This window comes from Emericellopsis cladophorae (genome assembly GCF_022114955.1).
Source record: "Emericellopsis cladophorae strain MUM 19.33 chromosome Unknown NODE_28_length_274560_cov_118_130999, whole genome shotgun sequence".
NCBI lineage: Eukaryota > Fungi > Ascomycota > Sordariomycetes > Hypocreales > Bionectriaceae > Emericellopsis > Emericellopsis cladophorae.
This window is the reverse complement of record NW_026250953.1, coordinates 111,036-136,706: the sequence shown is the minus strand read 5'-3', so window position 1 is coordinate 136,706 and position 25,671 is coordinate 111,036. Positions and strand designations below refer to the sequence as shown.

General features: G+C 56.0%; 6 protein-coding genes across 6 annotated transcripts; 2 read left to right on the top strand and 4 right to left on the bottom strand.

The window, feature by feature from the left end:
- Positions 1 to 800: 800 nt before the first annotated feature.
- On the bottom strand, positions 801 to 4,187 carry J7T54_001078 (uncharacterized protein; the record flags this gene model as incomplete). The annotated part of the gene is made up of 7 exons (XM_051507129.1): positions 801 to 834; positions 889 to 2,710; positions 2,927 to 2,961; positions 3,408 to 3,534; positions 3,581 to 3,794; positions 3,870 to 3,915; positions 4,144 to 4,187. The coding sequence occupies 7 exons, from the start codon at positions 4,185 to 4,187 to the stop codon at positions 801 to 803; spliced, it is 2,322 nt and encodes a 773-aa protein (XP_051361626.1).
- A 662-nt stretch (positions 4,188 to 4,849) lies between these two features.
- Positions 4,850 to 6,177, bottom strand: J7T54_001077 (uncharacterized protein; the record flags this gene model as incomplete). The annotated part of the gene is made up of 2 exons (XM_051507128.1): positions 4,850 to 5,922; positions 5,976 to 6,177. 2 exons carry the CDS (start codon positions 6,175 to 6,177, stop codon positions 4,850 to 4,852), a joined length of 1,275 nt encoding a protein of 424 aa, XP_051361625.1.
- A 2,615-nt stretch (positions 6,178 to 8,792) lies between these two features.
- J7T54_001076 (Phosphatidylinositol 4-phosphate 5-kinase-like protein) lies at positions 8,793 to 11,521 on the top strand (the record flags this gene model as incomplete). Its single annotated transcript, XM_051507127.1, has 2 exons — positions 8,793 to 10,823; positions 10,934 to 11,521. 2 exons carry the CDS (start codon positions 8,793 to 8,795, stop codon positions 11,519 to 11,521), a joined length of 2,619 nt encoding a protein of 872 aa, XP_051361624.1.
- Positions 11,522 to 12,209: 688 nt separating this feature from the next.
- J7T54_001075 (uncharacterized protein) lies at positions 12,210 to 12,614 on the bottom strand (the record flags this gene model as incomplete). Its single annotated transcript, XM_051507126.1, has 1 exon — positions 12,210 to 12,614. One exon carries the CDS (start codon positions 12,612 to 12,614, stop codon positions 12,210 to 12,212), a length of 405 nt encoding a protein of 134 aa, XP_051361623.1.
- Positions 12,615 to 12,923: 309 nt separating this feature from the next.
- Positions 12,924 to 13,595, top strand: J7T54_001074 (uncharacterized protein; the record flags this gene model as incomplete). Its single annotated transcript, XM_051507125.1, has 2 exons — positions 12,924 to 13,174; positions 13,232 to 13,595. The coding sequence occupies 2 exons, from the start codon at positions 12,924 to 12,926 to the stop codon at positions 13,593 to 13,595; spliced, it is 615 nt and encodes a 204-aa protein (XP_051361622.1).
- Positions 13,596 to 13,877: 282 nt separating this feature from the next.
- Positions 13,878 to 18,135, bottom strand: J7T54_001073 (Cleavage factor two protein-like protein; the record flags this gene model as incomplete). Its single annotated transcript, XM_051507124.1, has 3 exons — positions 13,878 to 16,560; positions 16,614 to 16,770; positions 17,256 to 18,135. The coding sequence occupies 3 exons, from the start codon at positions 18,133 to 18,135 to the stop codon at positions 13,878 to 13,880; spliced, it is 3,720 nt and encodes a 1,239-aa protein (XP_051361621.1).
- Between the last annotated feature and the right edge of the window lie 7,536 nt (positions 18,136 to 25,671).

The window sequence follows — 25,671 nt, the reverse complement described above, 5'->3', positions numbered from 1 at the left end:
GCCTGAAGTCCAATGCTTTTCCTGGGATCAAAGTACTCAATCGGGAAGGTCTTGGCCATCAACGCCGCAAATATGATCGTGTATCCACAATGCTCATTCCATGCAACAGCTTGCTCTCACATGCTCTCGTTCATCGTGGACCACGCTTTTGCAATAATTTCACCTTCCACCCGGCTCTAAAAGAGGCAATACCTCCCTTTTGCTCTTCGTGATGGAGGGCTCCTGGCACTTCGCAAGACAGTGGGTGTTTTCTCGTGAACGAAGAGTAAGGTGCTGTGTTCTCGCGAGAGAAGGATCGTCTCTCCAATAACCCAGCAGTCTCTACCGATCACTTGCTTAGGACCCCTAACGGGGGGAAATCGCCAGTCATCTAGGCGTTGTGTGCTATCTAGTCAAATGGTATCCGTACCGTATGACTTGTGAGTCGAACTCGTCCGTCCGCCAGCTGGCAGTGACTATTATTAGCCGCAGTCGCCTATCAGTGCTCAGCCACGCTTGCTCTACAGAGTATAGGCAACAGCGCAGTCTCGGATTCCGCTCGTTCCAATCCAAAGCCCATATCATGCAGACACGCACAGGCTGATTTCCATGTTTCATGTTCACTGCACGCAGCTCAGACAGAATGATTGGCTGCCCTGCTTCCATGAGATGAAGCAAGACAGCGGCAGCATGTTTCTTCGTAATTATGCGGTGGTGAGGGAATCGTCACATTTTCATAAGCATGTCTATATCTAGGGGGTATTGCATGCGTCCTGCGCCTTTGTTGCCCATCACCACCGCACACACAAGAAAAAGATAAACTAGAAATTCTCCTTCCCCCACACAAACGAGAACCTGTTGGTGGTGTCAGTCACTTTGTCTGCCTCTGTCAAAAGATCCAAAACTTACCCAGGCTCGGTGTACTTGTTGCAGTACACGTGCAGCGCGCTCCCCAGCCCCTTGGGCCCGCAGAAGAAGACACCCGCGTCCGTGGGCGCGTGGAGTTTCCGGATGCCGCGAAAGATCATGTCCCAGTTGGGCCGGCCAAAGTTGGTCGGGCTGCGCAGGCCCGTGATGGTGTCCTTGTCGGCGTTGGCGTCATTGATCATAATGTTGGTCGCGTCGTCCGCCTTGATCTTGGCCGTGAGGTAGGTGTGAATCTCGATCCGGTTGTCCAGGTCCTGGGCCTCGACTGCCAGCAACAGCGAGCGGAACCACTCAAAGGAGCCAAAGTCGCGGCAGATCCAGAAAAAGTACACCTTGCTGAGGCGCGTCCGCTTCTTGGGGTAGTTCATCCGGTACCAGATGGACTTGAGGATCGAGGCGAACGGCGTCACGCCAATGCCCGCGCCCACGAGAATGGACACGTCGTACTTGAAGACATCCTCCGACGCCGAGCCAAACGGGCCGTCGACGTAAACCCGGGGCAGTGGGCGTCGCAACATTGGGTCCATGTTGTTGCTGTTGCTGTTGCTGCTGCTGTTGTCCTTGCCGCTTATACCAACAACCTTGCTCGTCTCGGCCTTTTTGTCCCAGTCGCACCCGAGCGTCTTGCCCAGCTCCTTGGTGAAGTCACCAACGCACCTCATATGGATGGAGATGTAGTCCTCCTCCGGCGCACTCGTGAGCGTAAAGGGGTGGTATTGCCAGAGCGACACCGCCGGGCAGCACAGGAAGATGTATTGGCCCGCCCTCGTCTTGGTGTTCTCCTTCTTGATCTGGATCTCACACACGTTGCTCGGGTGCTGGATGACCTTGGAGATGTACGTCTTGTGTCGGCCACGGACCTCGCGCGCCACGCGCTCCGCCAGGTAGATGAAGCCTCCGTACATCCAGTACTGCCAGAAGACGCCAATCGCCGAGGCGCCCAGGCTGGTGCAGAAGGGGGCCACGTCCGGCTGGATCATGCAGAAGGCGCCGTGGATCGCCCAGAACAGGAAGAAGACGATGAACATGTGGTGCGTGTACCAGAAACGCTCAAAGTTGGCCCTCCGTGTCTTCTCGATGGACGTGGCCACCATGCCCGTAAGCGCAATGAGCATGACATAGCCCGTCCATCCTGGCCCCGAGGCAAAGTTGGCCAGGAGCCAGCCATAGAATCCCAGTCCGTTCTTGGCGGCGACCTTCCCAAAGTTGACCCAGTGAGCAATTGTGTGCAGCCATGAGAAGAAGAAGATGCTCCACGCCGTGACCTTGTGGAAGGTGATGTTCTTGTCGAACTGAATGATGCCGTTCAGCGGCGTTCTTCGCAGCAGTGAGATGAGCGTCCGGCACACGGGCAGCAGTATGATGGCCACGTCCACATGTAGCACGAGCGCCGCCGCTCTGGCCACCACAAATGTGAAGCCTATTTCTCGCTGTGAGGATTTAAGACTCTCTTTCATGGAGTAGTGCACGCAGCCAAACGCAAAGATGAGCGCATGTGCGAGGCTGAACACAAAGACAAAGAACCGACGATACCCTTCGTTGATCATCCAGCGACCGAATTTTTGCTGTGGTGTGAGCTCCTTTTGTCGTTCCTGGGTCATCTCGCCGGATAGGAGCATCCGTGTGAGAGGCGTCCATCGCGCGCGCTCCGTGGGTTTGTCGGAGACATAGTACGCATCGTAGGACATGGTATCGGCAGGAGCCTCAAAGGGCTTTTGGGGGATCGAAAGGCAGACCAGCTGAGGCGAATAGAGGGCTCGTAAGAACTTATGATTAGCGATAAGAGAAGAGAAGAGAACGTGTCCTGCTCATGTCAGTCAGTCGCGGGCCTTTCTCTCTTGTAAGGGCAGCAGCCACACTTACCAGCACTGGGAAAGCCGGTTGAACAAAACAAGTAGCGAAAAATTAAATAATTTGAGATGTCAAGCGAAAGGAAGAGATGCACAGGCAACACATTATTACTTGGCTGTGTCCAGACGAACGACTTGACCCTTTACCCCCGGCCCTACTAATCAAATACCGTCCGTCCGCGTGTCCAGGGGCCCAAACGTGGTTCTCGAGTATTCGCAAAAAAAAATCAGCCCATTGCTAGTCACTGTTTGTCTCATCGCTTCGCCATTCGCCTGGGCCGTTGCAAGTACTGTTTGCGTAGCCTGCGTCGGGAACATGTGAAACGCAGCCCTGCCACGGCTTGTGTCGCAGATCCTGTCACGCCTCCTGAGGCTGGGCGGCTACGCCCAATCGCATCGTGCACGATTCGCATTTACTACATTTAAATCACCACTGACTTATCCACTTTCCCAGTTTCTTCAAGATGCAATGCTGTTATTGAGCTGTCAAAAGCTCGTCAATGCTAATTGTACTGTCCCGTAACTCTCAATAACCCAAGTATCACTCATTGCCTCTCTCAGTGATGTGTCTCCGGCGCCGCCGAGTTGAGCTACACGTAGCCTTCCGCCTGCTCACTACCAAACTCGCATTGCCAGTCTCAGATGGCATACTTGCGAGTCCACTCCCGGGCTGTCGCCTCGTATCGCGGACGGTCTGTCTTGTACACGTGGGCAATCTCCGGGACAAGCGGGTCATCGGGGTTGGGGTCCGTCAGCATGGAGCAGATGGAGAGGAGTACTGCCGCTGGTCAGTCACCGTCATGGAAGCATGTCAACGAGCCTACCTTTGCTGATGGTCAACGCGGGACTCCACTGGTCACGCAGAATGTCGAGGCAGATGCTGCCGTTGGAGTTGATGTTGGGGTGGTAGATTCTGGTGGTGAAGTTGACCTTGGGAGGCTTGAAGGGGTAGTCGGTGGGGAAGTGGATGGCGAGGAAGAAGACGCCGCCCGAGTAAGGTGAGTCGCCAGGGCCCATGATTGTCGCTTGCCAGTGGAACTGTGCAGAGTTGTCAGCATGATGATGGTGGTGGTGATGCCCTGCCGGGCTGCACCAGGGCGCTGCTTGTCTTACCAAATCTTCACCAACTGGACCGGCGGAGCATGACGAGGGAGGGTCGCTGTGAGCAGGTTAGCGATGGGACATTCCTCGTACAGGCATCTCTTTGCCCGCTCGGCAAGTCTGCCACGCTGCCACGCTGCCACGGCGCTTCGTGATCATTTTGCACAATCCCATCATCCAAGGACCCCGCTCATATGTCAGCCCCACCTTGGGATCTGCTTGGGCGTCTGGGAGCGACAGCACGGCGGGCAGGCGAGCCATTTGAGGTAAAATCTGATAAACGTACCGGCCGAGGTCAGCGAGCTCCTTGTTGATGCGCTTGAGAGCCATCGTATGTTGTGTTGTGTTGTGGTTGTTGGGTATCGAACGAAAGAAAGTGTCGTGATTCCGTGCAAAGCGTCGGCTCGCACTGGGAAAGTGTCTCCTGCAAGGCGGGACCCGGGTTAGCGACAATGCGGTTTGGTGACGGGACCTGGAAAAAGTAGCTTGGGAACGCACGACGAGGGTTAGTCGATCGAGAAGATTTTCGGATCTGTGTCAATAACGGTCCGCCGTAGCAAGGGTCTATCGTCGTCGCTCGTGATGGTTTGTGACGAAGAGAGGGTTGGACTGCAAGGTGGGAGGATGGGAAGACAAAGTCGTCACTGCAAGTGGAGTGGCTGATGACTGGCCAGCCGGGGCGCCCAACAGTGGTGCCGTCAGGTTTTTTGTCTGGGCCACACCCGCAACGCCACACAAGGTGACTAACACGCGTCCACCAACATTTGCATGGAGGCATGTTAGCATAATCGTATTTCTCAGCATCATCTAAGGCTCTCGTGATTCACACTCATCCACCTATATCCTTCGGTCACATTCGACAAGTTGCCTTCATTCACTCATAATGTCATCACGATATGCTGAGACTGCATTTCCAGCACAGCTCATGAAATCACACGCACAAATCTGGATCAACAAGGTTCTCAACTAATGAGGCTACAACGCTGCCATTGTTATACAAATGCCTGCAAACCCGTAATGGCCCGGCCTAGAATCAGGCTATGGATGTCGCTCTGTCCCTCGTACGTCTGTGTCACGAACAGATTCGCGACATGCCTCCCGATGCCATATTCGTCGCTCACGGCATTGCCTCCAAACACCTCCTGCAGCACGCGTGTATTTCGCAGCGCCGCATCGCAGTTTTGTCGCTTGACCATGCTGATCATCTCCGGTGTCGCCTTGCCCTCGTCCTTGAGTCTGCCGACTTGGATGGAAGCAAGCGTGCCGTACGCCACGTCGGTGGCTGCGTCGGCGAGCTTCTTCTGGACCAGCTGGTATTTGGCAATGGGGTTGTTCTTGAACTGCTTGCGATCCAGCGCATACGTGCGTGTGCGAGCCAAGGCGTCCTCGAGCGCGCCCATGACACCCAGCGAGATGCCGTAGCGGGCGCTGTTGAGACAGCTGAAAGGACCGCGAAGCCCCTCGACCTCGGGGAACATGTTGGCCTCGGGCACGGGGCAGTCGTCCATCTGGATCATGCCTGTGACGGAGGCCCTGAGCCCGTTCTTGTTCTTGATGGCTGGTGTTTCCAAGGTGCCGGGGAGACAGTCCTTTCTCTCGACCAGGAACCCCCTAATCTTGCCCGTCTCCTGCAGCTTGCCCCAGATCATGAGCACGTCAGCAATCGGGCTGTTGGTGATCCATGTCTTGGAGCCGCTCAACAAGAGGTAGCCCTTCTTCGTGGGGTGTGGTCTCGCTACGGTCTCCATGCTGCCAGGATCACTACCGTGATTTGGCTCGGTGAGGCCGAATGCACCTAGGATCTCTCCCTTGGCCATCCCGGGAAGGAACTTGTCCTTCTGCTCCTCGGTGCCAAACTCATTGATGCCGCCCATGACCAGAGACGACTGCACTGACATGCCGGAACGGTAGCCGCTATCGACGCGCTCCACAGCGCGGGTGATGAGACCACCGGCTACTGTCGACACACCCGCGCAACCGTAGCCAGAGATGTTGGCGCCCAGCAGCCCTAACTCACCCATCTCCTGCAGCATCTTGGCGTCATAATGCTCATCACGGTAGGCCTCTGAGAAGATCAGCGCTGTTCTCCCGATCGCGAGAAAATCAAAGGATACATACGTAGCACGCGTGGCGCCAAGCGCTCTTGACAGTACCGTTCGGCAGTCTCACTGATGGCAAGCTCTTCCTCGGTCAGAAGATTTTTAGAAGCGAGAGGATCTTCCCAGTTGAACGGGGCACCTGGCTGGACTGCGTAGAAGCGAGCAGCAACCGGCTTCACCGAAGCCTGGCGCGCGCATGTCCTCAATACTGGGCGAAACATTGTAAAACTGTTGAAAGTGGTGGATGTATTGGAGAGCATCTGCTCGGCAAGCCTCGGTCTGGGGAAACGGGGAACAGATCGAGAAGGACGAGGCCGATGACGGACCCCGCCAAGAGGTATCGGCGCCACCCGCCCCAGATTGTCGGCACAAAACTAGGTCTAGGTCATCACTTAGCTAGAACAGGGAACGTGCGTACGTATTGATCTCGTTGTAACCTTGTTAACTACCAGCTTGCGCCCTTTCATACACTGATTTTCCAGACACTTTGCCCAACTTGCCGGTTGCCCCCCCCGTCTCAACACTGACTTCTGGGCTCGGACTCTCTTCGTGTGGCGGGTACGTTTCCACGATGATTGTGTCTTGGGACAACAGCCTAGCTCGCGATACACGAGCTAACCTCCTGCGCTCCTTCCCATCGAGTATGTGAGGAGCCATATCGGGTGGTGCGCGATACAGCGTAGCTGAGTATCCACCAAGGGACCGCCAGATGCGTGCGCTACGGAACCGAAGGACAAGTCGAGAAATAAGACCCGTGGGTGTTGGCGGCTGAGAACGGGAGACGCGACGAACCTGTTCCTGAAATCGAGCCTATTCTGGTCATCAACACGTGTACATGATATCGGTCTTCCAAAACTCACGAATTTGTCGCCCTCTGTGTGCCGTAGCTCCAGACACAAAGTCGTAGCACGACTCTACGGATCATCCTGGAGCGAGGCACATGGAGAGAAGCTGGCCTTCTCGCTCTGCGGTGGGAATCTAATGCTGCTTGGTGTATCACGGAAGATCAGCAGTGCTGGACTGCTGCTGGCGCGTTGAGCGAGATTGATGGCAACGCCGTCTTGGAAGGGTGACTGAAAGTCAATGGGTGTTTTGGCTGAGGCATCGCCGCCAAGAGAGCTGGTGGACATCGTTTCAGAGGTGAGCTGACAGGTTCATTATCGATATTGCAGCGGTGCAGAGGTTTGAGGATGAGCAAATGAGAGTTGGTGCAGTGCTCTCGATGCTAACAGTCTACCTATATCTTGCCTCCCGATGTAGTCTGGAGGGGTTTCTGTATACAAGGGGCAAGTTGCCTGAGGTTGTGACCAAGTCGCTCTTCCCTCGTGAGCATCAAGCAGCACCTGGAGCCCGTCTCTTCGCTGCGCTGCTCCTCTGACAATGGATTGTACTACTGCTCATATACGCCTTCAAAATGACGTATGCTGTCTTGGACATCTTGACACTTGAGTCTTAAACCGAACTAAGGAGAGAGGCTAGAGCGGCCCGTCGATCTTCAACATGGTCCTCGAAGGCAGGAAATCACCCATGAGGTCATACAAGGACAGACCACTTACCTTGGCAAGATACGGGGAACTTCAAACCAAACTGCACTGAGCGCATAATTAAGGGTGATACCAGCACCAATGTTGGTCACTTGAACTGTCAAATGCAACTTCCACGGGGCCGGACAACCCGCAGTCCCATATCAACAAAAAACGGGCTTGTCCAAAGTCCGGGCCTCTTTCGCCCGGATCGCTTAATTTAGTTACGCGCAATATTATGCCCAGGACTCTAGGAGCTCGGTGAGCATCCTTCTACGTACATGCAATTCGGTATGGCATAAGGTTCTGGATTCATTTATAGAATCACCCTGGTCCATTGGTAGCGGCTGGATACGTTGTGGCCCCCGGCGCATAACGCAATTCGCTTCTGGGGCGGAGATACGAGCGTCAAGCGCACAATGGTCAAGCCAAGCCTGCAAAGACAGACGGGGGTCTTCACATGTCGCAGAGGGATCACGCTTCATTGTGACAGACCAGTGAAATGCAAAGGGACGTGGCTGCGGCCCGATGACGGCAGATTCAAAACAGCAATAACCTCCCATGATGTTGATGAGAGTGAGGATCTCTACTTGTAGTGAATAATAGTGGTTTATTATAATCTACAGTCCGAGGATAACGTGGTGGCTGTCATATCGTCGCTAGTTGGCAGGACACGGTACATGTACTTCTTTACCTTGCTTTAGGTTCACCGTTCTTCTAGTGGTCTCAGCCCCTGAAGCGCCCACTGCCTGCCCTAGAAGGCCTCATGTCATCGCCGCTCCGACCAAAAGTGGACGACAATGGAGTTGACATGGAATAACCAACTCTCACTCACAACAACGACATCGTCGTCTTCCTAGCCCCTATCCGCTGCTCTCGTTTTCATCACGTCGCCTTACAGTTCCACGCATTCTCAACCATATCAATGTCCCATCATTTTGCGATTTGATTAGATAAGCCAGAACTCCTTCCACGCGATATTGGGGGTGCCAAGCCTCGACTCAGGCCGCGCCAGCAGCTCCACCACGTCCAGTCCACTCCTTGAACAGCCAAGCCAAGCCTTGAACGCTTTGGGCGAGGCAGAGGCCCTTTGCCAATTCCCTTCATTTCCGCTCCTCGCGACGCCCCGGCACCGCCATCACCCACTCGCAGTGTGTGCAGAGACAATAGACGGCGGCCAGCTGGGCAGTCACTCCGTCTTGCTCCCACTCCCCCTCTCAAGCTGGTTGGAACGACGTAGCCTGTTTGACAACTCGATTGATCACGAACCAACGATTGCGACGTCCGACGGGCCATCATCATATCAGGCCGCGATGCCCTCATACGTCGACCCGACACCCATCTACAACGACAGCGACGCCGATATCCTCAAACTGGAGTCCGACTACGAGTATCCCAACCCCAAGGCGAACGGGGCTCACCCGGCCCATCGCATCCCACCGGCGGCCATCAATGAGCCCTTTGACGAGGCGTCCAACTCGTCCATTCACGACTCTGACGCTTCAGGCTCTGCGTTGGACACTGCACCGATGACTGCGGCGTCGACCACGACCAACACAAATGGCAATATTACGCGAGCCACGAGCATGAACTCTCTTCCCAACGGCAAGAGTGGAAGGGATGACGAACCCGGTCTGCCAGATCGGTCGCGTTTGCCCAATGGTGTCGATGGCAGCCATGCCGAGAAACCCAGACGGAGCACTGAGCAGCAGAACAAGCCCAGCCTCCCCACAATACCGTCAGAGGCCGAGTCGTTGTCGTCACAAACCAAGTCGTTCTTCCCCCCTATAGCATCGCCAGTAGGCGAGTCTGCAGCACCGCCGCGACAAGCTTCACCGCACCGCCTTTCTTCTCCTCCAATCTACCATGGCAGCTCTGTCAACAGCCCATCATCACCCTCACACCTGCAACCGCCGCATCCCGGTGCCGCGTTAAAGCAGAGACACACGCTTGAAGTGCCCAAAATAGCCTCGGCAAAAGTATCGAAAGATGGCGGAGATTCAGCGCAGGCTAGTGGGCGCTTCTCCCCTACTGTCGGAACCAACGCTGGCAGCGGGAGGAGGGCTTCCCTGAGCTTGGCGAGGCGGACAACGCGGTCCATGCAATCCGACGCACCGCGCGACGAGGTGGTCCCCGACGAGGATGTTGCACGCTGGGCAGAGGCATTGCGTCAGAAGCGGGCGAGCAAACGCAGGCGCAAGGAAGAAGAGGACGACGACAGGGTACTGGTCGGGACAAAGGTTGACGAGACGCACGCCAACTGGGTTACTGCGTATAACATGTTGACGGGAATCCGGGTGGCCGTCTCCAGGACAAACGCCAAACTCGACCGGGACCTGACCGACGCCGACTTTGATGTCAAGCAAAAGTCAACGTTTGACGTGGCTGGGAACGAGCTGGTCCCCTCGGCCAAATACGACTTCAAGTTCAAGGATTACGCGCCTTGGGTCTTTCGCCATCTACGGTCTCTGTTCCGCATCGATCCCGCCGAGTATCTCATGTCCTTGACGGGTAAGTACATTCTCTCTGAGCTGGGCTCGCCGGGCAAGAGCGGCAGTTTCTTCTACTTTTCGAGGGACTACAAGTACATCATAAAGACGATTCATCATGCGGAGCACAAGTTCCTCCGCAAGATTCTCAAGGACTATTACCAGCACGTCAGGGACAACCCCAACACGCTTCTCTCGCAATTCTACGGCCTGCATCGTGTCAAGGTGCCATACGGCAAGAAGATTCACTTTGTCGTAATGAACAACCTGTTTCCCCCTCATCGGGATATACACACCACTTTCGACTTAAAAGGCTCAACAATAGGCCGGGACTATAGGGAGGATGATTTGGACAAGAATCCGCGGGCCACACTCAAGGATCTCAACTGGCTCCGCCGAAAGAGACAGCTCGAGCTGGGAATCCAGAAGAAAAGAATGTTCCTGGAGCAGTTGCAGAAAGACGTCAAGCTGTTGAAGAAACTGAAAATCATGGACTATTCGCTTCTGGTTGGCATTCACGACTTATCCCGGGGGAACGAAGAGAATCTCCGGGACAAGACATTGCAGGTGTTCAACCCAGGAGGCGAGAAGGACCGTGGTGATGAGCCACCGTCTGTGCTCTTGAGGACACCGTCCAAGTTGGAGAATGCGCGCAAGGCACGCGAATTAAGGCAGATGATTCGGTCTGAGAGGCCCGTGCCGATCGGTCAGGTGTTGGAAAAGGACCAGCTCGAGGGGCAGGCCCGGCCCGGGTTCGTCTTCAACCAGGATGACGGCGGTTTCCAGGCGACGCACGAGGATAACACCCCAGCGGATGAGGTGTACTATCTGGGCGTCATTGACTGTCTGACACACGTGAGTACCCTTGCCATGTCCCACGGAGGAGCGCAGCTGACAGTTGGTAGTACGGAATGATCAAAAAGATTGAGCATTTCTGGAAAGGTCTGACCAATGACAAGACACAGATCTCAGCGCTCCCGCCTGATCTATACGGCGACCGATTCTACAACTTCATCGAGGGCAACACCATGTCCACGGAGGAGGCGCATAGGGAAGCGCAAAGGAAAGACGCGGAGATGATTCAGGCATCGCGTACGTCACAGTCAAAGAGGCACCACACCATCCCACCCATGCCAGATCACCTGCCGCCGGCACCACCACCGGATAGGACGATGTCACCTGAAGGCCGGGAAGTTCTCGAGATGGCATCTGTGCAAGCCCATCGCACCGAACAAGCGGGCGCATCGGAGCGACATGTGCCTGATCGCACGCTGCGGACGTCTGCCGGGCAGCGCGACTCACAGCAAGGTGAGGCCATCCTACCTGTGGTAGAAGAGGCCGGGGACGACGACATGCGACCGAGGACCCCGGCCAAAGACAAGATGCTGCCTCCTACCCGCGCCCCGCCGCCGACACCACCCAAGGCGAACAACACCAGCAAGGCTGAGAGCTCAGACAGCGGCTACGGAGGGCAGCCCAGGCTGAGCAAGGAGAGTCTTCGTAACAAGACGCTTCCGCCGTTGCCAACCGAGCCAGGGCGCACGACGGCATAGATAGCCTGGTTGTCATACCCCTGGGACTATTACCTTGCTCGGTGAATGCGCGAGTGGAGGACGGAGACTCATCATACCATTTTGTTTCACATACACTCAAGACAAACCACGCGAGATACAAGACGCATCAACGAACGGCCCCCATTGATACAAACGAAAGCGAAAGCAAGAAATGAGACTGGCGCATTTGGATCTGACCTGCCTGTTTAATTGTTCTGATTTTGTTTTCTTTTCTGTTCCTCCTCGTTTTCCAACTGCTCCCACTACTACCACAGCAAAGCAAAGCAAAGCGTCGGGGTTTATTTCTGTCGTTGGCGGTGTGTAGTGAAGGCGGTCAAAGGGAAGATGAGGTTCACAACCAAAAGCCGAAAGAGTGCAGAAGCCACGGATGATACCACGCTGTTCCGTATTGGCAGCAGCAGCAGCAGCATGCATGTTTTCCTTAAAGACGTTGCCAACAAAAACTAGCCTTTTCTTTCCCCCTTTTTCCTTTCGGTTTTCCCTTTCCCCCTCGTTACATCTTCTGGGCGTGTTAGAGGCGAATATGGTATCAAGTTAGATATGGGTAGTCAGTCTCAATTGTTACAGTGATGTACATATGGTACATGGTACACGGTTGTGGTTTCCTCCTCCCCTTCTTCTATCCTCCCGACGGGCCAACAACCACCCTCACGGGCCACAGGCACTTTTATCGCTGCCTCTTCTCCAAGAGACCCTGAATATCGTCCTTGCCCTTGCCCTTCTCCGCGACGCCACCCTCGGGCGCAAACGTCGACGTGACCGTCATCTCCTGCGCGCCCTGCCGCCTCAGTTCGTCCAGCCGTCGTCGCTTCTGCAGGTCGGCCACGCGCCACTGCTTAAAGTACTTGACCCACTCCTTTGCGCAGTCCTGGTCGAGCTGTGTGCTCTCCGCCTTGCAGAGCTTCTTGTCCGTCGTCGCGGGGTCCTTGAGGGGGTCGTCGATCTTGTGCGCGTCCAGGCAGGCAAAGTAGTTGTCGCGCGCGGCCCAGCAGACCTGGCGCTCGGAGCGGGTGGGGATGGCGGTGCCGGCGCGGATGGCCTCGCCGCGGGAGTCGGATGAGAACCAGCCCATTGTTGTGCTTTGGAAGGGTATGGTGTGCGTGTGCTTTGGTGTTGTCTGGTGGCAGGTAGCAAGCTGTAGAGACTGACTTGATGACGGATGCACCTCCAGTCAGCAGAATTTAGGCTGTGCCCACCGAATGGGCTTAGCGTGGCTTTGTGCATGCATGCACGTACTCCGTACCTCTACGACAGCTCCAACCTCCCCTTGCCGAGTGTCTGCCATCCATCGCCAACCTTCTTTTCTTCCTACCTACAACGCAGATTCGACATGCGACACTCATAAAAAAAACCAAAAAATCTATTATCACAATCACAGGCGATGCCCCGTCGCCGTCGTCCTCCGCGAGCGGGCGCCCTGTCCGACCTGCAACCGCTCAAGATCGCCGCGCAAATCGCCGCCTTGCAGGTGCTCTTCTATCTCATCGCGCTCGTCCTCTTCTTGTTCACCGCGCTCGTGGCCGGCGTGCCATTCGGTCTGGATCTCGTGCTGGGATCGCAGCGCGTTCGAGGGGACACGACACAGGGATGGGTCCTGGGATTCGTCTGGCTGCTTGACGGTGGACTCTGCATGTGAGCTTCCCTCCTTGCTCATGACAAACGACGGAATGAGATCTAACAAATTATCAGGGCCCTGGCCATCGTCGCCCTCATCGGGCGCTCCAAGCTCGTCCCGGACTTTGCCATCACCATTCAGGCCCTCCACCTGCTCTTCACGACACTCTACTCGCGCGGCCTCCCCCAGTCGTCCATGTGGTACGCCTCCCTCGTGGGCAGCGCCGCGCTGTGCGCAGGCCTCGGCATATGGGGCTGCCAGTACCGCGAGCTGCAGCCTGTCTTCTTCGGCGGCGGCCGCATCTTGGGGAATAACCCTCCGCCCAGGGGCACGGTCTCGAGCGACGGCGGTGACGACGAGGAGATGGGCCTCGTCGGCAAGCGGAGTGGCGAAAACGACGGGCCAGAGGAATACGAAATGGGCAAGGTTGGTCGGTGAAGATCTGGGAAATGAAATTTTGCCCCTACCGGCCTACCTGTATGATGAAGCGTGCATTGCTCGGCGTTTTAGGGGGGAATTTTCTTTGTTTTGGAATCAAGTGTACTACTATTACCAGGCATCATACGTAGGGGACACTATTAGACATGGAATGACATACCGTTGTATCCTAGCACGGTTCAGAGAACAATCTTCAGTAAAAGATGGCCATATATAATTCTCCGGGAAGGGTACGCGCCTCTCCTCGGTAGCGTACACGAAGTAATACATCCATCCATCTATCTAGGCGCCCAAGACAACGGCCAAGTTATCGTAAATCACCCGCTTCACCTCCACAAGCGCGTTCCGCCTCCCGCCCAACGGTAGTCCTATGCTCTCCACCTCGATCCTGCCCTCGGCCGTCTTCCGCACGGCGACACTCCCGTCCACGACAAGGGTACCCTCACCCTTGAACTCGGCAACATGGCTTGCCCCTTGCATCGCACGCCGGAGGTCCGCGAGGCGCAAGTCGCCCACGTGCAAAGGCTGCGTGGCAGAACGGGACGACGTCTTGAGTGTGCTCGGCATAATGTCGAGGGTAGGTGTCGACGAGGGAATCGAGTGGTTGACGAGCGCGACGGCCGTGTTGTCCATCTTTTGTCGTTTGTTGGCCGGCGCCTCTTCCTCCTTGGGTTCCTCCTTCTCCTGCGCGAGCGTGTGCGCCAGGAGCTGGCCGCTGATGGTGGTGATGCCCAGCCCCTTGACGTTCTGCCACTTGAGCCTCTTGACCAGCGGGTCTGCAAGACGGACCAGCCAGGCGTTGGTGTCGACGCTTGCATCGACCCAGACACCCGTCTCGGGGGTAAACACGTTTCCAGAGAGGGCGGCACGGCAGTCCTCTGCGAGAGCCATGGTCTCCTGCTGATTGCCGCCGACAAGAATGAGCTTGCGCGGCTGGATCAGTGGGATCAGCATGTTGAGGCTGCGTTTGTCGTGGAGACCCCTGAAATCAATGTGAGCAATGCGGAGGTTCGCCGTGATCGTTTCCGTTGTGTAGACCAGTTTCGAAGGGCCTGATGGCTGCTCAGGCTCCGTATCCTGGATCTCGTCCAGTTCATCGGCGACAAACCCGTCTGGTGCGCCGTGGCCCTCGTCCTCGCCCGCTGCGACAGCTTTACTGGGTGCGGTCTTCGCGACGTCGTCCCATTTGCGTTTCTTGCCCAGCTTGTCGTCATCCGCGGCCAGTTTGCCAGCCTCGACTGCGTCGTCCTCCTTCTCCTCGGCGCGTAGGAAGTCTTCTGGCCGGATCATCTCGCCAAAATCATCCCCCCTCTTCCGCCGTATCGTGAGCGGGAACGACTTTTCCCTGCCTTTCTTGCCGCGCGTGTCCCAGTCGAATACGCCTTTCTTCTTAATCAGGACATTGATGCCCAGGTCCTCATCCTTCAGTACCACATTCTTCCGTCCAGCCTGACCAAGCTGGGCGGACACATTCAAGGCCTTGCCCTGTTGCTCGTCATCATCTTCCGAGTCTGACGATGACTCGGATGCGTCGTCGACAATATCACCCGAGGTCTCCATTGCACCAGCACCACCTGCTTGCTGGGTCGCCTGTAGTTGTCGCTGCGTCGCCAACCACCGCTGATAACTGTCCAGCTCATCCCCTTCCAGAGCTTCCCGCTGCGCTTCCTGGATCTCGAGCGATTGCCCACCGCCATGGACGAACTCAAGATCCTCCCCGGAGCTGCTTGACTCGACCGAAACACCTTCTTTCCTCTCCCTCCAAATCTCCCACAATGTCCTCGCTATCGACGGTGATTGACCCGGTGCAAGCCCAGGTCGGTCGGTCAGGATGACCAGGTTCCTCGAGTCTTTGGCTAGTCCCTTGAGAATGTCCCTCGAGAACCCCCACTGCATGCTCGTGTCGCTGGCTAGAATCACACGTCCCTCCGTCTCCACGTTCTCGACGGATCTCGAGAGCAACTTGGCAATCTGCGCCTTGCGCTCGAGAAGTCGCAGGAACTTGAAGTCAAAGGGCCCGGCGGCCTTGCCTTCTCCTGCCCCATTGACCTTGCGCTGATTTTCGGCAAAGGCCTCAAACTCCTGCACGATGCTGTCGTCCATCCATTCCAGCATACTCCGCGCGTACCGCATGGTGCTCGCCATGTTTCGTCCTGCGAGATAGAGCTTGGCGCTCTTGAGCGCACCGCCATTCTCAGCCGTGGCGTCCGTCCGCCACGCGTGTTCCAGTAGGTATGATAGCTCCAGTACCCTCGCGCTCGAATCCACGGGGATCAGCACAGTGCCTCCTCTAGTGACGCAGGACTTGATCATATCGAGGAGCTGCTCGTCGCGCTTGCTTCGCCCCGCTGCCTGTGCCGTCTTGTCGGCTCCCCGGGTGCTGCAAATGAGAGCTGTCGGTTTGCGCAGGGCTTCAATCACATCGGCGCCACCACCGCCTGCGCCTCCTAGCCATGCCGCGCCGGCAAGGACATTCTCCTTGGCCTGATTCCAATCCACCGCGTATACAATCGACTCCAAGCCATGCTGAATATGCCAAATTGTTCCACCGAGTGTGTGCCCTGCATTGTATGCCGTGATCGTGAGGCCATTGAGAGGTGGACTGAACGGAGAAGAGAGCGGTTGAAGTGGTTGTGAATATTTGAGCGGCTGGATGAGTGAAAAGAATCGCGCGATTTCCTCCGGCGTTGGTGTCTGCAGTAGCAAGTTCTGGGCCTGCGAGGCCGCCGATTGTGAGAATGCGTACGCCGTTTCGGATAGGGATTCTGCAGATATCGTGGTCGCAGCGGCCGGCGCCGAGGAGTACAGGTCCTGGGTCAGCGTTCGGCCAAGGTCGATGATCGGTCGCGTCGCGTAGACAGGTATGCGTGTGAAGAGCGGGATGTTCTTGCAGCAGTGTGCGTAGGCGGCAAGATGGGAGGCTTTAGCGTGGGTGAGGAGGATGAGGGAGAGCGTGGGTATTTGTCTTGTCGAGGTTAGCTGTCGCCGTCGTGGAGGAGGGACCAGCGGGATGCGCACTTCTCGAGCTTTTTGAGCTGGTCTACATCGAAAGATTCATCCCAGCCAAGGTCGACGAGGACCTTGACGCCGCCGTCGAGTTCGAGTAGCGACTGCGACGCGGAGGATTCCGTGAGCGCGCCCTGGAGGGGGCAGAAGGTGAACATTGTGTCGCTATCTGCCCATGGTCCGCTTCAACACGGTTGGCGAGAGGAGAAAGGCGCAGATGAGGAAACTAAAAGGCTGTGAAACGCGACTGAGGTCAATGAAAATCCGCGCTACCGCATCGCTGGTATCAATCGGCAAAAGAACGTTGGATGCGTCGCGTTGTTGTAGCTTGAGCTTGGCGATCTTGCATACGGCCCGCAGTCGTGCATCGGCGCGGAACATCATTCTCCCCTAGTTTCGGGTGAAGCACGTCTGCTTTGTTCAGCGTCTTTCACGCAAGGACATGACCTTATTATGCGCGGACTACCGTTTTTTATCGTAGCTGGGGGCAAAATTCATATTTAAATTTCCAAATTCGCTATCATATATCTAAGTGGACCATGCAATGCGACCTCGTCCGAGGTTTAAATTTCCGCCCAACGCCGCGCTAACAAATCAATCAGACCCTCGCATCCCTTGCCCTCTCTTAAGAGACCATTTGTCTGAAAGCCGAACGGTTCAGCATCTGAAGTGCCCTGGAGTCCTCTCCCCTGACATGCGGCTCGCTGGGGGCAGGCAGAGTCTGGGAATTGAGCAGCTGGGGCAGCTTAGTCCGGGGCGCGACGTCCGAGTGCGAGCTCTGAGGGGGGCTGATGCTGTTGCCACGGCTCGGAGGCGCCTCAGCCGCGATAGATGTCCCTAGGGCGCCAGCTGTCACGGCGTTGAGGGCGGGTAGAGGGCCATGACCTAGCGTGTTGAGTCGGGAGTCGCCAGAGGACACGTTCTGCAAGGGCGAGTCGTGTTGGCGAGGAGGAGAAGGATATGTCCTCCGCTGGGGAGGAGGCAGCAAAGTCCCGTGCTCATAATGAGGCGCAGGGAAGCTAGGCTGGGGAGGCTGGGCATGCGAGACAATGTGCGGGGGCATGGGCACTCCGGGCTGGTACATGGGGCCGTTGTACTGGTGGGCGCCCTGCGGCCAGCCATAGGCGGGCTGGCCATACTGGGGAGCGTATGGCTGAGGAGGATAATGCTGCTGCGCAGCGTAGGCGGGTGTGTGGTGCATTGGCACACGGGTCAATGCAGGGGTGAGGTGCGAGTCGCCGATGCTCGTCTCAGGGTACATGCCCTTGACGGGAGTGAAGTTGCGCAGATTGGGGTCGGTGGTGGGCTGCTTGAGCTCTGGCTGTCCCGAAACGGGGCGCGAGTAATACGCAATGAGGTGCAGGTGCTGGCCGGTCGAGGTGGTGATGCTGAACGACTGCTTCATGAGTCCGTCGGCTTTGTACCGGTACCCTTCGGGCTCGCCGTCATCATGGTTCTCGTCACTGTCGCGGCCGTTCTCGGACTTGGAACCCCTCTTCGCATTGCTGAAGCCGCCGCCTCGCTTTCCCTCCATCTCGCGGTAGGTCAGGAAGCTACCTGACACGCGGCTGGCACTCCATGACTTGCCGTCCGTCCAGCGTCGCATGCCAGCTTCCCTCTCATCCCAGACGAACACAGAGCCAGATCGGATACTCTGGCGTTCTTTTTCTGAAAGTCGTCGCTGAACTCGAGGGAGATGTCCCAGTCGACAGGCCTCGAACAGCCGGATTGCGTCCGCGGGGGACCGGATCACGCCGTGGTATGTTTCCATTGCAGCGTCGATGTCTGACTAGCTGCGTCACAGTATGATGCCAGATTCTGCGATGCGAACCTGTATTTTATGGTGAGTTGTGGGCTAGAGATTCGAGTCAGCGAGACGCTCTGAATATACCAGCAAGCCCAGCGGCATTGACAGTCGTCACGACCTCTGTTACCCTATGCGTTTACTCTCGGGGCAAATTCTGAAGCAAGAGAGTATTGACGCAACGGGAAACAGGATTGCACACAAACAGTCTTCTGGTGACCATGTTTGGTGGGATAGAAGGGATCAGACATACTTGCTGAAGGTGACAAGAGCTCGAGGGCGGGTGTGTGGGCGACCGTGTATAGCTCTCGTGTGATTCGCGTCCGGACCGACTGTGTGGGCCTTTCAAGTTGTCGTGAGTTTGGAAGCAACGTCTAGCGGTCGAAATGTTAGATTCGGGAAACAGAATAGATTCAAAGCGAGACGAGAGTGAGCGTAGAGACAAGTCTGAAAAGGAAATGCTGGAGATGATGTGCCATGGCAGACGATCTCGCCTTGGGAGGCCCACACCGAGCGCCAGGGACGAACAGTGTGGATAGGATGGATAAGTCGGCTCAGCGTCCCAAGGAAAAGCTTGGCTCGGGGTGACAGGGAGTGGTGTGTGGGGATAAAATCCCGAGGGGTGTGCGGGAGAAAGCCAAGCCCAGAACCACTGGAAGTGCTCCTGGCGGCAGGATGGTTGAGAAACGCACGAAGCACTGGCTTGCGCACCACAGCTCGTGGAAACGTATCCGCGCCGAGTCTGGTCAGAGCCAAAAAGTGTGCGTAATTATGCCAAATTCGGAATGGAATAAAAAGTGTCGCTACCTACAGTTGGTGGTGGCGGTCGTACAAGCAGACGGTAATTATTCGTTCGTTTGGCTGAGGGAAAAGGCAAAGGATGGAATGATCGTTGGTGCGAGTTTGCGGATGCCAGGAGAGTTTTGATGTGCTCCATGCTCCTGCCTGCCCACGTCGGCCCAAACACTAGAGGGTATCTCATGCCCCAGTCGTCGTCATCTCGGCGGCAGAGGCAGGAGCAACTGTATCTGCGACGAGACTGGACTGGCGGAAGGTGAACCCTTAACGGCTGGTACGGCATTGCCAGTGGCTATGAGGAAGGTGGATGGGACTTGCTTCTCTGCCGTAGTGCCGAGAGCAATTGCAGACACAGTGACATGTTTTACGCACGGTCTGGTGGCTGCCTCTCTCCCTCCAAGAGCGTCGATCTCTCACTGTGTCAGACAAGACCATCCTACTGGCGCCACCAGGAAGATACGGTACGCCCTTAAGCTTATTATTTCCTCATGTCGACTTTTGGCGCACGGACACCGGCTCGCTGCTCGCGACTACATGTAAGCCTAATTATCCGTACTTACTAATTGGCCGTCGACTTGGCTTCATTCGCTGGTACGTACCTGTCGATATACGTTGCGAATGCCACCTCTTCATTCGACCACGATGCTCACACACTCTGACGCATAGGCTACGATGTCACGGGTTCAAGCAAAGACCGAAGGCCGGCGATAGAGTTTCTTGCATTGACAAGCCAACCCTGTTCACGTCGAAATCGCTGTCGGAACGCACGGCTACCTTTTTGGTCTGCTCCATACGTATCGCGCGGCCTTTGCGTGCCGTAGCTGCCGGGTGCGGACACCATCGATACCTCGACCAACCACTAGCCTCACTCTGGGGAAGTACTTTGCTGCAGAGAGAAGTGTATAACGGTACCTCCGGCTCTCAGGCCCAGCGGCCTGGAATCGGTCAGGACTAGCAGGTGGGTTCTGGATAAGCATTCGGTGCTACCCATCATGCCCGTGCACGGATGAGGCTTCGTGTGTACGTACATGTAGGTGTTGACGCAAGGCAATTGGCTCTGTCGTTTTGTCGTGATCCCTAGTAACGTGTGTTAGATGTCACGACACGGTTCAAAACCGCAAGGGCCCTGGGATGCTCTCATGATCCAGGATAGGGCCGACCTCTTTCGAATACGTACAGACGTTGCACGAGCGCGATCTGGTCCTTCCTCCAAAACGACGACGACGTCTGTGTACGTACGTACGTGTATTCGGAAACCATCCCAGTTTCCTTCTAGGTGCCGCACACCCAGTTCTTTGTGCCGTACAGCCGGTGTAGTCCGTGAGGCCTCACAGCGCCAGAGCCCTCAGTTCATTAATCCAGCGGCTGGATGGAGCCCTGTCTGATGCTGTCTCGCCTGTAGCATTCTTCCTTAGCGGTCTGTGAGGAACACCTGTGTCTCTCTTGCGAAACTTGCGGGGATTTTAGGTGCGCCTGCAGCGCGGGATAAGGGATAAGCATAAACAAACGGCAATCGGGCCATTTGTCTCGTGCGACATTTGTTGACGTCTGCTTCGTTCGTTGGTCCAAAGAACCAGGGGGCTACGACTCTCATCTATATACTGTCTTTTCTTCGGAAGGCAAATGGCGCATTTGATCGAGCCTCGTTCTCGTTTCGTCGGGATGTGGGAGTCCCCGTGTGGAAATGGCATCGCAGAGTGCGGACATGGACGGCAATCGCTCTGGTCCAAAGTTTGGCAGCACTCCCGAGATCTCGCTCTTCTTCCCAAGGACTCGACAACTACGTACCACCATGGGTCACATTATCACCACAAGTACGGATAGTGAGGGCACCGTTTTCCGTCGATACTCGAAAAACCCAAGACATCCCCGCTTAATTGGCTCAGCCGTTCCGGTACCCGAGTCACTTCTCTTGGTGATTAATCAAGCATTCAAGCTCGCCCACACAAGGCGGAGCATTCTGTCTCCTTGCGACGCCGTGTCTAAACCGTTGTGACTCGGCAGAATCGGCACCTGCCCACTCGTACAGACAAGAGCTGACCCAGTCAGCCAGCCGAGTCGGTGCCGGCGTGGCGGATGCGCAAGTAATAATACCGCACGTACAGTGAGGCCTCCATGCCCTTTACGTATGTACTTGCTTCGCCATGCAATGAGACGTACGCAGCGTTGTTGATGAGGAGATGCGGCTGCAGAGGGCGGCCGGGCAGCAAACACAGATTGACATGTCGAGCTTTGTCAATTTGCCACTCTGTCCAAACGATGTTCGTGGCGCCAACTTGGCAGCCATCGTAAAGGGTCTAGAATAACTTTGTGGCTGAACGAACCTTTCCCACTCTCGAGGTTAATCACCCTCCTCAACCTTGACTTAAAGTCTAATGATTGAGTCTCGAAATTGGCTTTATTAACCTTGCAATCAAAGTGCAGCAGGTTCAATCTTAATTACATTGGCCACTTAGGTGCTGAAGCTGGCGCAGATAGTATGTACGTGCGGATACAGACCCCCAGCTTCCATATGGCGTCGAGGCCAGCCACGAGCTTTCAAACTCAAAGAGCCTGGCCACTAATTGCGCCCTGCCAAGCCAACTGTGGAGTCTGGCCGCCGTGACCTACGCCTTTTCATGTACTTGTGCTTGCCAGAGCATCCTCTCCGGCTTCCCAAAGGGCCTCCAACGCGCGCCGGACTCGCATCCCCGGTTCCCCCGACCGTCACTGCGTTTTGCGGCATCGCTTGCCGAGTGTCGACCTGGCAAAGAGGCAGCCGGGCGACTGGAGTGCAAAGACGGATAACTCGGCCACGCGCTGCTGGATTGTTTAAGCATGAATTTAAGCGTTGTCAGCCATTGAGCTTGGCGCGGGTGCTAGCACGGAAGCGGCTATGATTTGGGACGTGTCGCTAGCGATTCTGTGACTCAAACACGCGCACGCCAATGAATGACATCAACCGGCTTTGACGTGCCGAGCAGAGACTTCCGCCTGGTTCTTGGGGTTGCAGCGGGTTTGAATGAGAAAAGGCGGAGGCTTCAGCGACTGGACCGCTGCCAGGCTTGTTCCTTCAGCTTGTGGAATCTTGCTCAACTTCAGACTCTCCTTTGCGGTTCTGCCTCTTTCAAGGCCGAAGGCCTCGACCTCAAGCCTCAACGCCCGCTTCCGATCTCGTGGCTCCAGTCTGCAAAGGGTGTCAAGCTTTGGGGGGCCTGCCGCCCTGGGCGCATCATGCAGGAGCAGGGGTGTGACTTGCTCGCTGCCACGTCTTGGAGGTGCCGTCCTAACCGACTTGGCTGACAAGGGTGTGTGCTGACGCTGCGAGGATCCGTTTCAGAGCTTAATTCTTAATTCGGGGTGCCCTAGAAATGTGGGATGTCATTGCACTCATGACGATCCAGATTGCGATGCTCATATCAGCAAGACATTGCCCTACCTACCGGTTGTCAGTTGGGCACAGATGGCTGTGAACTGGGGCGCTCCTCGGGCTTTTCACGGCATCGACAGACCGCTACCGTTGTTGATCTCTTGCTCCGACTGCCATTGAGTACCTCCGTACACCAGACTGCTTCTTGGTACTGCGCTTGGCCCAGCCACGCCGAGCCCTTTTTCTGTGCCGATCCGTCCGCCAAGGCCAGCAGTCAGTCAGTCAAAATCGACCTTGGTCATTAGGCCATGTATCAGAGAGGCAATCCGTGAAGGGAACAAGCCCGCCTAGCCCTTGCGGTCACAGATTTGTCGTTTTCTAGTCTAGTCTACGTAGTGACCACCCGTACGTACCGTCGTACGCCCGCTCACTCGGGGAACCGCGCCCGCGAGGGTATACCAGCAACACAGTGTGTACGTACCTTATAATGGCGGGCATTTGTTGCGGACTATATCCTTGCAGGATTGATGCTTGACGCTTATGCTTAATTTGTCCTGCGACCTCGCCTCGCCTCGCCAGACGCCAGAGAGCCCGCAATTACTCCATCTCAACCTCAGCTCAGGGCTTCATTGCCCCCAACGGCCCTCTGGATGCGCTTCGTATTCCCCATGTCAACTCGATTACCGCTCCTTGCACAGTTCCATGACACTGGTCGCAGACCTGTACTGGGAGCCAAAACGTGGGCGGGCGACGGAGCCAATTGTTGTCCCTGTACGTAAAGATTGGAGCCAAGGACTGGCGCGGCTGCATTTCCGCTGCTGTCCGTGACAAAGGTGCCACCCATTATGGAGTGGAAGACGGTAATAGCTCGCGCGATGATCTAACACCGAAGGCCAAGATGCAGCTGCTCGCTTGTAGGCCTTGGCCTCGTCCTCGCGCGCCACTGGTGCCTGTATCCGTACCGGGGACGCCAGAAGACGATGTCCCAGTGGCGCGCTCGAGTCAAACCGTCCATCAACGCGACGGATGCCGAGCGCCCCCCACAACCCAGTTGACAGACAGAGAGTCAGGATCCCTGCTTAAGCTTATTTCGCGTGCCAAAAGGCTCGAGCTGCCAAGCAATGGTCAACGACACGTTCACCTGAGCTGGCTTCGTGTGGCTTTTCCACACACACACACACACATCATATTCTGTGTGTGCGTGCCAAACGTGAACCCGCGCGACAAATACCCTCTCATCTGCTGACTGCTACTCCGACAACGGCGTCCGATCTCCTGCACCATCCTCCTCAGGGGGAGGCGATGGACAGCTGTCACGGACTCACGACTCACGATCGCATTCTCAAGACCCGCCCGGCGACGACGCGCCACGGCAAAGTCGGAACGGTCGGCACCATGGCAATTATGCATCCTCCCCTTCCCTCCTCTACTAACTAATTAGGACCTCCCTTCTTCGTGCCAGTCTGCCAGATCATTTTACAATTCTTCCTCGTGATTGACCGGCTATCACAACCCCCCCTAGGTCTCGGACAATCCATCGCCAGTCCGCTGTTCTGCTCTGGGCACTAGCCCTCTGGCTCTAGCCTCTGGTAGTGGAAGCGTCAATTTGGAGAGAAAAGCTTGGCCTTGAAGTTTGTTTTCCATGTGGCGTGCCTAGGTTGCTCGGCACCGACATGGTCAACCGCACCAAAAGTCAGGCGCACCATGTTCGGCGTGGGAGGTAGGCCTGTGATGATCATCAGGGCTGTTGTTCGACTTTTGGACAATGGAGGACATGTCTGAGGCGTGACCGCCCGGCTTCCTACGTGCATGACTGTGAGGCCTCACGCCTTGCGACCTACGACGTAATTCCGTACGTACGTGTCCCTCCTCTCGGCATCGCAGAGCCGTTCTGCTCTTGGCGATGCTTTCTCCAATCCTGTCCTGCGGTGACTCCGGTCCCTCAAGAGTCAACCCGAGTTGCCAGAGTGTACGTGTAGTAGCGTTGCTATCTCGGGAATAAGACTCCGTTTCATCTACCTAATCGCGAGGAGGGACTTTCCTCCGCACGTTTCGTAGTGGATGCTGCCATTGCACGTACGTACGTACGTCCACGCCCTCCTGAGCCACACGGCTGGAACGGCATCATGGCGGCGGCGGTGCCAGAGGATTGACCGGACCAGCATATCGTAATGACACGTCGCAGAATGCCCGAATGTGCGTTTTGGATACAAGGATCGTATGTATGCTTCTTGCTGGGTGACGCGTTCACGGACATAGAGTTTCGGGACAGTGAGAATAGGGGGCGCGTGGGAGGCCTATGGTCGAGTGAGGGTGACCGACATCTCGATGATAGGCTTAGGTTCAGGCCCCCGTTCTCTTCGCAATGCGTCTGTCACCGAGAGGCGGATGGCTATAGTACCACAAGGTGTACGTATCAGCTGCTCGGGAGAGGATGTTCTGATTCGAGCTGTACATAGCTGTCACGAATAGTGCCCACCGCAAGGACCCCCATGCCTTGACGGCCGCGGCACCTCAAGACCGTACAGTCGCCTTTGAAGATCAAATTTGGAAGACGGATTGCCTAATGCCTTCTCATGCTTACTCGCTACATGAGGGTCGGCGTCTTGGTTCCGCTGAGGCTTTGCAGCAGCGATATCATCAACACGGCCATGGAGCGATCTCGATGCTCATCCGAGTGGCTTGATATCAGAAGCACTTACGTACTCGCGGGTTACACCTTGTACCTCGCATGGTGTCGATCGAGCTGGTCCAGACGTTATGTGGTGCAGTTGGCTTTCAAATAGCTGGGGATGGGTGCATTGCTTGACCAAGACACGCACTTGTATTTACGAAAAATGATGTGCTTTTTTTTAGGTAACGAAGAGTTCAGAAGATAGAGGTCACTCATTGGTCTGAAATAGCGTGTATAGATTGGCTGTTCATTCAGTCGGCATGTCAGTTTCCTACCTTCGTATCGACGAATGAATCCTTGGTAACCAATCTCACGAACAAACGGTATAATCAGGGGAACATGACGGCTGCACACAAGGTCCTGTACATCAACTGCTCATGTTGAGACTTCCAAACGTTCCCTCTCTTGCCAAGTATTCTATAGGCATAACAAGTATCATACAAGT